The sequence below is a fragment of the Porites lutea genome, chromosome 10, assembly GCF_958299795.1.
Source record: "Porites lutea chromosome 10, jaPorLute2.1, whole genome shotgun sequence".
Classification (NCBI taxonomy): domain Eukaryota; kingdom Metazoa; phylum Cnidaria; class Anthozoa; order Scleractinia; family Poritidae; genus Porites; species Porites lutea.
Genome location: NC_133210.1, coordinates 28520118 through 28530742, shown reverse-complemented (window position 1 = coordinate 28530742; position 10625 = coordinate 28520118). Strand labels below are relative to the sequence as shown.

The 10625-nt window shown below is 40.2% G+C and overlaps 1 protein-coding gene across 1 annotated transcript; it reads right to left on the bottom strand.

Moving 5' to 3' along the window:
- Positions 1-7829: 7829 nt before the first annotated feature.
- LOC140951310 (trace amine-associated receptor 9-like) lies at positions 7830-9069 on the bottom strand. The gene has a single exon (XM_073400563.1). It carries the CDS (start codon positions 8862-8864, stop codon positions 7923-7925), a length of 942 nt encoding a protein of 313 aa, XP_073256664.1. The 5' UTR covers positions 8865-9069; the 3' UTR covers positions 7830-7922.
- Positions 9070-10625: the final 1556 nt, after the last annotated feature.

The following is a 10625-nucleotide window of genomic DNA, read 5'->3' as shown; positions in this document are numbered from 1 at the left end:
CTAGGAGAACAGATACATTTATCCCAGAAATCTCTCAAAATACTTAAAATGGCTCCAGAAAGCTTTATTCATGCTTTGTTGTTGTTTTTAGGTCTTTTTCTTAAAATGTCCCGTTGGGTGCCCTTGCCCTAACCTGTTAGGAAGGCCTGATATTCACGCTTAAAAGAGTGATTCGATAAGAATTTTGGCAAAAAACAACAAACAAACAAAAAAACAAAACAAAACAAAAAATACTTTGGCAAACAGTGGAAGCAAATGACGACGTTGATAATATGCTTAAGCACATCATCCTAATTACAACAATCACTTACTGAGTCGTTAAAAGTAATGAACTTTTCTGAACAGAGAGTTTAAGGTTCACATATACGGTAAACGGCAAATGTCAGATTCAAGTTGAGAATATCTCAAAATAGGAAATGAGGGGATAAAACCAGCTCAAAGCAATTCTTATGGATAAAAAATTGCGTGAAACTACTAATTTAGGTGTAGAAATAGTAAATAGCAAGTGACAAGTAAAAAGGAAACTTGTTCACGTGGTACAAATTCGACTATTTTTGTTTTTGCCAAAATGACGTTGGTTCACGCGAGAGCACTACTTAGTATTGAGAAAATCTCGTACTCGTTGTCGTACTAGTCTTAGAACCTAAAGGTCTCTATTTATACGCCTAGCCGTTCAAAACTTTGAACGCCAAAATCGAGGGTCAATTTCCTAGCCGGTAAATTTGACTAACTATGATGGTGTGAACACCATGACCGTCTAAATTTTTATATGGCAAAGGCGTGGTTGCATGGATGGGTGGTTACTCAGCTGGAATACGCCATTTTCGATTTGCTAAAGTGCGCATGCCCAGATTGTAAAACCGCTGACAAAAGTTAAAATTCAACCTTGTTCGTCAGTTTCATGTGAACAGAGCGAAAATATCAAACGGTTACGTGTGCCGATTGAAGTGTGCGGGTCAAATTTTTCTGCCGGTCGAAAATTCGTGCGGCTTCCTGTGAACGTAGCCTCAAATAACTCAACCTAGTTTCTGGCGAAACAAAGTTTCCAAAGACACCATAGGAACAGTGCCAAGTGTCTGCGTCACTGAGGTGGCTGTATTATAGTCAAACATCATTATCATGGATACCAAAGAGGCAGAGCGAAACGTCTGCATTACAGGTGTCTGTATCACAATAAAATGGCACCTTCATACGGACATCAAAGTGATAGAGCCATGTGTCCGCATTACTGAGGTGTCTGTAGTACATTCAGACCACCTTACGGTATGGACACTGAAGGCCGGATAGAGCCGTGTGTCTGCATTACAGGTGTCTGTATCACAGTAAAATGGCACCTTCATGCGGACATCAAAGGGATAGATCCATGTGTCCGCATTACTGAGGTGTCTGTAGTACATTCAGACCACCTTACCGTATGGACACTGAAGGCAGGATAGAGCCATGTGTCTGCATTACAGGTGTCTGTATCACAGTAAAATGGCACCTTCATGCGGACATCAAAGGGATAGAGCCATGTGTCCGCATTACTGAGGTGTCTGTAGTACATTCAGACCACCTTACCGTATGGACACTGAAGGCAGGATAGAGCCGTGTGTCTGCATTACAGGTGTCTGTATCACAGTAAAATGGCACCTTCATGCGGACATCAAAGGGATAGAGCCATGTGTCCGCATTACTGAGGTGTCTGTAGTACATTCAGACCACCTTACCGTATGGACACTGAAGGCAGGATAGAGCCGTGTGTCTGCATTACAGGTGTCTGTATCACAGTAAAATGGCACCTTCATGCGGACTTCAAAGGGATAGAGCCATGTGTCCTCATTACTGAGGTGTCTGTAGTACATTCAGACCACCTCACTGTATGGACACTGAAGGCAGGATAGAGCCGTGTGTCTGCATTAAAGGTGTCTGTATCACAGTAAAATGGCACCTTCATGCGGACATCAAAGGGATAGAGCCATGTGTCCTCATTACTGAGGTCTCTGTAGTACATTCAGACCACCTGTATGGACACTGAAGGCAGGATAGAGCCGTGTGTCTGCATTAAAGGTGTCTGTATCACAGTAAAATGGCACCTTCATGCGGACATCAAAGGGATAGAGCCATGTGTCCTCATTACTGAGGTCTCTGTAGTACATTCAGACCACCTTACCGTATGGACACTGAAGGTAGGATAGAGCCATGTGTCTGCATTAAAGGTGTCTGTATCACTGTAAAACCACCGTCATAAACACACCAAAGAGATAGAGCCAAGTGTCCCCAATATACAGAGGTTTCCACGTTATAGATCAGAGGTAGCAAAGGTTGAAATAAATGTTTGACTTGAGCAGTTCGTGCAATTTTTAGCTCTTTCCAGGCAATATCTAGGTAAGAAGCAGTCATCAAAAACTGCATCATTGCTGGATAGCAAAAACTTTAATGGGCCATCATTGTATTGTATTTGATAATGTCAAGCCTTTAAAAGGGATTTTCTCAGAAACTATTACGTATATCGGCCGGACCAAAATCTTCAGAGATTTTCAATATTGCTATCCTTTTTCATCAAAAACTGCGACATTGCTGAATGGCAAAGACGTTAATGGGCCTTTTTTTTAAGGAGAATTTCTACGGGCACCAATTTTCAGAGATTAACAATATTGCTAATTGCTATCCCCTTTCAATGTTCAGAGATTTTATTCAAATCGCTTGACAAGTGAATGATATATAAGCGTATGTTGGTCAAAAAGCTCGCATACTGAATCCGAAATTATGTTTTCTAACTAAGTGAAAGGGTATTTTTCTTAAAAAAGGACATCATAATTAAAATGAAAAAAATTACCATAACAAATACTTGAACAGATGAAGGTAAACCAATTTTTTTTACGCTATTAAAAGTATTTGTTTTTGTTTTTTTTAACAGAAGCAGGTGCTTGCTTTATTCAATTCGCGAACGTAGTTTAATTCCAGGGTGAGTGTAATTAAACTTCGAAATTAATCATTGGCGGCCGGAAAATGCTCCAGATTGAACTAGTGAATATCGGGAGCTGTGCCAAACTCTTAGCCGAATTATCAATACGTACACTGGGTGCTTATTGTAATTTAATTCTAAGCCACAGAATTCAACCATGTAAGTTAGAGATAAGGTGTTTAACCGGGCTTCACCATATGCTGCCCATTCTAGGCACCTCTTTTGAATTTTTTTGGCTTAGTACGCCGGACAAGTGTACTTAGAATTTAGTAAGTTCTTTGTTAGTTTATTTTGTGTATACTGGACTCTGATGTCTTTAATTACTACTCCAGAGGGTTAGGTGTGAAGAGGGCCTGTTTTATTCCCTTAGTCACTGAGTGTTATATCAGCTGTCTTTGTTACATGCTGTGCTTTGTGGCAAAGCTGAAGAAAGCCATGCATGCATGCGGATGAAAATGGAACAACCGGCTGAACTAAGAGTACTAAGACCGAATGAAATACCAAAATGCTTAGAACATGGCCGTACTAAACGTACTAAGACCAAATAAAATACCAACATGCATAGAACATGGCCGTACTAAGCGTACTAACGTACTAAGACCGAATAAAATACCAACATACATGAGAACATGGCTGTACTAAGCGTACTAACGTACTAAGACCGAAAAAAATAGCAACATACATATGACATGGCCGTACTAAGCGTACAAACGTACTAACACCGAAAAAAATAGCAACATACATGAGAACATTGCCGCGCTAAGCGTACTAACATACCAAGACCGAAAAAAATACCAACATACATAGAACATGGCCGTACTAAGCGTACTAACGTACTAAGACCGAAAAAATACCCACATACATAGAACATTGCCGTACTAAGCGTACTAACGTACTAAGACCGAAAAAATACACACATATAAAGAACATGGCCGTACTAAGCGTACTGACGCACTAAGACCGAAAAAATACCCACATACATAGAACATTGCCGTACTAAGCGTACTAACGTACTAAGACTGGATAAAATACCAACAAAGTTAAAAACATCGCCGGTCGCGAGCATAAGCTTTAAGGGGCACCCAAATAGAATATAGATCAAAACCACTTAAAACTTAGCATTGTTAAACGTATTTTAGTATTTAAACGGAACATATAGGCATATTTTTATCTCCTAAAAATTTTTCATCTGTGCGGATTTCCTAGTCGAACGTCTAGCGATCCGAAAGTTATAGGGATCAAAACTTACCCTTTTGAAAATTTCTGCCAGAAAAAAGGCTCCCGAAAATTTTAGGTGACATTTTTAGGGTAAAAATCCGTTAAAAATGGGCAATTATACCATTTTTTAGATGTTTGAAAATCCTAGGGGAGGCAGACAAGCAAGAAATTTTACAGCAAATGTTCCGAAAATTCTAGATCTCAAATCGTCTTCCGAACAGATATTCTCCAAAAATTGACGTTGGGTGCCCTTGGAACATGACCGCGTTAGTAATACAAACGCAAGACACCCCAGCGCACCTGAGGTCAAAAGCTTTTTTAAAAATCCCCTTTTTAAATCAAAATTTCACATACCTTGCCACATTACACAATGAAATTCAGGGAAGGCTGAAAAGTTGCTTATATTCTTTAAACGTAAAAAGAAAATCTTCTTTTAGCGTAGATTTAAAATATATTTGAACTAAAAACATGACTTTCGTTTATTCTAGTGCTTTAATTATAACTACCTGACGTCCCATGCGAATCAACATCACCCGTTATTGGTCACTCAATAAGATCGGCCGTTCGCAATTTGAATAATAACTAGAAAAAATATGAGGTTTAGAAAATTGTTTTAGAAAAGAGTAAGTAAATAAATCATATTCTTGCAAGTGTGTTGAATAGAGTCTCAACTTGAAAACAATTTCTTGATGGACAACCTTATCCAGTCACGCGTCATCGACCGGAATCAGTTTCAGAGGTTTCAGCTGAATGTGAATTCCCCGCACATCTCATCAAAATCAATCTAGTGGCCGAACTAAGTTCACCAACGAGAGAGATTTGCAACTCGCTAAGCTTTTCCACACAGAAGTAAGTGATGACTGACTGCCCTCCACGGGCAAAAGAGAGCAGCCAGCGAATGACTTTGTAATAAGCAGTTGCTCATCCAATCCTACGCATACTTTGATCCAACAAAGAAAGCCAAGGTGAAGGCTGTGCATAAGGTTTGCAACAAGGATCTAGCACTTGTGCTCGGATGGCACTTTGGGAACAGTTCCAGCAAGCCGAGAACGTAATGTAGATCTCCTTTGGAGCTATGTTCCATGAGGTCGCTTAGAGTAACTAGCTTCGCGCAGCAGGCTCGTAGACGTAGTGTTTGACGTGTAGCGCGAGGTGTTGATCAAGAAGGTCAAAAGACTGAAAATAATGTCTACCGCTGAAAGTGTACAATATAGGGATTTACTGTGATGCACTATACTGTACATTCATGAAACGAGCTGCTTCGTGCCAACACAAATAAGCTGAAACTGTCCAATTCCTTGTGCCACAGGGCAAAACCGAAGCATTTAGAAGCAGACTCGGCAACTGGATCATGGACGTGTGACAACCGAAGACCAGTCGAGCGAAGATATATGGTGATCAGAGATGCTGTTCCTGAGGTACAGTTCCGTTACGAAGAGGCTGATAGGCGTATTGTTCTCCATGCTCGGCATGTGCGCAGGAATGACAGTGTGATGCACTCTTACACACTGACACTGACACTGAGCAGATGTCTTTCTCCTACTTCTTGCTCACTGCCTTCTTTGGTAAAGGGAAGTGAAAAACAGTCCAGTTATGGCGAGTATCGCGGGAAAGAGTTATCAGTATCCAATGAGAACTTTAAATTCAAGATACGGAATCACCCGTGTGTGATCTATACGGAAGGAAGTGGCACAGTGTGGATGTGCTTGTGCTTACTATGAGATTCATCCCGAACTTAAGGCGGGAAGGTCAAACTGGAGAATCTGCCGCCATATGAGTCATCTTTTCGACTTTACAGGAACAATTATCAAGGCTCGATGAGAAGAAGAACCATTGCTCTGCTCCCTTCGTTGGCAGGTTAAGTAGAGTAGTCGCAACTCATGCTTAGGAACCTTTCTTCAGCTTACGATGTTTGAGCAGCAAATGCAGTACATGTGAATCTATGTTCATGTTAAATGTTCCAAACGCTGAGTGTCGCAGTGAAGAATGGTGTTATGCGAATGATGTCAGTTATGGGATCATATAGTGCTTTTGTTCTAAACTAGACTGAAGAGTAAAGCACGTTTCGAGGTTTTTTTTTTTTGGGGGGGGCACTTCCTTATTTGGCTTATACAGGTCAGGTATGGGCAGTTGAACACAAGGTCTTGAGTATTAAACAGGGTGTAGAATTTTACTGTTAAGCGACTTGAACAGTGTCTTTTGGGGCTGGAAGCCTTAAAAAGACTGTAAAGGCTTGCGATGAGCAGTTTACATTTGCAGTATCAATAACCTTTTTTCAAAGTACCTACTTCTGTGATGTTAGTTTGAAAAACTACTTGATTCTTTACGTAAAACGAAACATATGAAAGTCAGAATCGTAAACAGGGTAGCGAAGTGAGCCATTTGTTAAACAAGGTGGAGCTTTGAAGGCCTCGGCGGCACAGCTCTAGCAAGACCCCCCTTGAGTGCCCCCCTCCCCCGGGGGGGGCACGTTATCTGCCCTTACTTCTGCCTTATTGCTTTTTGTTAGAGGTATGTTTTACTTTGCCGTAGAAAACGACGTTACAATAGCTCTAAATGTATTCTTATAGCATTGTCATTTCGATGTGTGAATATTTTACTTTATTAAATATTAAACTCGCGCGCTTAACAAGCGTTTCTTATATCATATCATTGTTAATCTGAACTAATCTTCAGTTCCATAACTTGTTTTATACTGACTTTGCATTAAGTCCCCCGCTAGGCTGTTTTAATCGAAATTGGGATAATCTTTCTATAGCCACAATACGAGGTGCATTAGGAACAAGGAGTATCTTACTTGTTCGTGCAAACCTGAAATAATGAACTGTCCCCGCTTTTTAAAACAAAAAATTCAGAATTTACTTGCAGCCATGCGATGTTACTATTTGCTATACGGTAAAATGCATTCCAAGTGAATACTTTCTCTGTATGACTATGACCCGACGTCACGTCGGGAAGTTGCGAACTGAGTTTCTCTATTGATAACATTTTCACCCTTTCACTGCCAATGGTGACCAATGCTAAAATTTACCAAAATGTCTTAACATCATCAAACAAAATGCTGAAAAACAAATAGTACCAGTTAAGCTATAGCTATAGGCTATGGTCGCTATGGTTTCCAAGTTTCTTACAGAGTACTTAAATAGGGTATCCTATTTTGTATTTTAAGTCCCTTTTGGTTTCTAATCCAGAAACTATAAGCAGTTATTTAGAACCTATCTACCTGCTAATTGCACGTACCATCTAAATGATTCAACGATGTTCCATTTATTCCAACGTTCAATTCATTTTAATGTGATTTATCTCAGCCGCCTTTAAATGAGGTTGCAAATAGTCGATGCCTTTTATCGGCAAAATGGCCGCCGCGTGCTATGCGAGCTATCTAGTTTATTCACGATGGACCCATTTTCTTTCAATTATTCTTCTGCTGTTTTTCATCGACTAGGCTAGATCAAACTCATCCTCGCATCTAATATTTGCTAGCATAGGTTGTGAGAGAGAACAAAATGTTCGCTAAAATCGCGATTTTAAATTTCAATCGACGCAGTGCAGAGATCCATTTGCCTCAGTGCTATGTTCTGAACGTACTGATTTTCAAATCGCAGTGCTTGTTATTTTGTACACACCACGAGCTAGTTTGTTCAAGGGAAATTTTAGCAAAGCCGTGTCTAAGCTCTGGTGTCCGCGTTGCATAAAATCCATGGGGTTAAATACGCGCTAAGTGTTCAGTAACCCCCTAAAGTTATCGCAACAGAACTCAGGTAAAGCGAAATGCTCGCCTAAAACACTGCCTAAACTCTCGTATCCGCATCGCATAGATCCAAGGGTCTAAAGCGGAACTTATGAGTGTTACAGTTGCTCCCCAAAACCACGCTCGGTTGTTACTTCTTAGGCGACACACGTCCCCCGCGTAAACAATCTGCAGAATGCTGATAACAGTAACAGGCATCGAGAGGGCCATCACTATCAAAAATGCAATGGCGACACCCCACGCAGCCTTTCTGGCTCTCTTTACCTCCTTTACATTCGATTTTTCACTTGCAATGTCTGTGCTCTCCTCGCGATCATTCCTCGAACCTGTATTAGAAACACAGCGCTCAGCGACCGCTATTCTGCGGGACTGTATGCGCGCTGCTTGAAAAATCTTTGCGTAGCAGTAAAAGATGATCGCCATCGGTACAAAGCCGGTCAAGACTCCGCATGTTATCCACAACTTTGGTAGGTCGTCGTTGCTAGTGCCGAAATACAGCCCATTAAGAGTAAAGCCGAACGTCCACACGAAAGCAATGGCTATGTAACTTCGTTTGTCTGTAACGAGTGTGCGATATCGCAATGAGTATGTCACAGCGATGTACCGCTCCACGCTCATCACCGTCAAGTTGTGCATGATTATCATAGAACTGGTCATAGCGAAGAAGCTTTCCAGTTGGAGAAGATGCTCTTCTCTGTACTGCCAGGGGATAAAGTTCGTTAAGGCAATGTAAAGAGGATTAACCGCTAAGCCAACTAAGATATCCATTGACGCTAGAGATACCATCAGATAGTAACACGGCTGTCGAAGTGACTCGCTCTTTATAAACGTTACCAGCACTAAAAGGTTTCCAACGAAAGCGGCAAATCCCGATACGCCATTTAAGACTCCCAGAAATATGGCCGAAAAGGAAGATATTTCTCCCGTGCAGTCATTTGCCACGACCATAGCTGTAACGATTGCTTAACTCACCTTAACCAGTGCACTGCCGAGTCTATCAACCGCGACTGACTATTCAGTGATGATAGCCTTGAAACGTACTGAATCGTTTATCTTTTACGTCGATTGTTTTCTTTATACAGTAGAGTGCCAGTTGCGCGCAATCAACTAGAGTGTTTTCCCTCAAGATAAGATACTCATAAACCAATGTGAACTTGCAAATCTAGTAATTATCCAAAGGCTAAGCAGGTGCACAGGTGCATAGGTTTATGAGTTTTAATTTGGGTTCATTTGAACAGTGGTGTTAGGTTGCTCAGTGCCTGAGTCATATCGCCCCAATACATCATCCTGAGTTTGCAATAATTGTAATCAAAACTAAAAACCAGTGATAGCTTCCTTTTTGTCAAACAGCGTACATAACCATTGGGTCCTGAATATCTTAAATCATTAGTTAGAAATATTGCTTTCATTTAGCTAGTGTTAATGGAAGTTTATGTCAGCTTTAGATGGTGAGTTTTCTTTTTTGTAAAAGAAAAGTAAAAAAGCGTCGTTTTATGAACAGCTTGTTTGCTGGGCGGTATTAAAGCCATCCGGAAAGGGTACTTCTTTAAAGAAATTCACTGCACTGAATACAGTTCCATGCAGCCAAAATAATAAGCTTTGTTGACTTACTGGGACTTTAAACACTCCGATAAGCTTAGCCTTTAACTAGTAGCTAAAGCCGGGAGATAAAAACGCAAAGTTATAATGTATGTTTTAATTATCCAAACAGTAACTTACTGTTAACCGGAATTTTCTTTGAAAGACAATTCCGGTAGACATTTGCAATCATTATTGAAACAAATTTCACAATTATTTTTGTAAATCTTAATATATTCAATTTCCGATGTCCTCTATAACTGCGTCTTTAAATACGTTGTTGCCGGTGTTCTTGCTTTTACACTGCCGCTTCTAATTACACAGTTTAATACACGACCAAAAAAAGTACCCAAACTGGCTGATTTGTTGTGAGTTGTAAGAATAACTGCAAGTTCCAAATTGACGTACAGCTCAGGTTGACGAGCAGTAAAAATTGTAGTAATTATTTTTAGGGTGACAAAAATTGAATGTGCCTGGTTATTTGTATAATAATTTTGAATTCTAATTTTAAATTGTGCTTTCCAATATTGTGGAGACCATTCGCTCTGAGCCACTACACTGTCACGGCTCGTACTAAGTTATACGGCGTTTAGTTCTAGTTTATCGCTGTAACTGAGGGTGAAAAGTATGACGGGAGCTCTTCTTAGCTGGAGATACGTAGGATGCCCCGATACTAGAGACTGTGTTCTTTTCAAGAAATAATGCCGTATTTACCCAACTTCGGCGTTGAAAGCCAGTAATATTTACAAACTTTTATGAATTCTGCTAGCTTCTTTCCATAATTTGCGCAGTGAACCCTGAAACTGTAATATTTTCTCTGCATTGGATGATTCTAGATTAATTATTTAAAGTCATCTAAATTCTACCTGTTCTCAATGTAATCTACCAAAAAATCTTAATGATAAATGCTTAGATATTATTGTTATAGAAGCCATGCCAACCTTTGTGATTTTCAGGTCAGTCAAGAGTCGTTTAATCAGCTTTACCAAAACTTGATTCTGTTTCAGTCTCTCGGATATTATCACAACGTGCTAAAACGGGCGGGTGATTTAGAAGCTTGGACAGGCAAATTGTATCATTTGGATAAACTGTATTTTTGTTATCGTTGTTTTTGCTTGGCAACTCACATTT

Excerpts from the sequence above, each read along its gene's own strand:
- LOC140951310 (XM_073400563.1), bottom strand. The coding sequence starts at position 8,864 with ATGGTCGTGGCAAATGACTGCACGGGAGAAATATCTTCCTTTTCGGCC.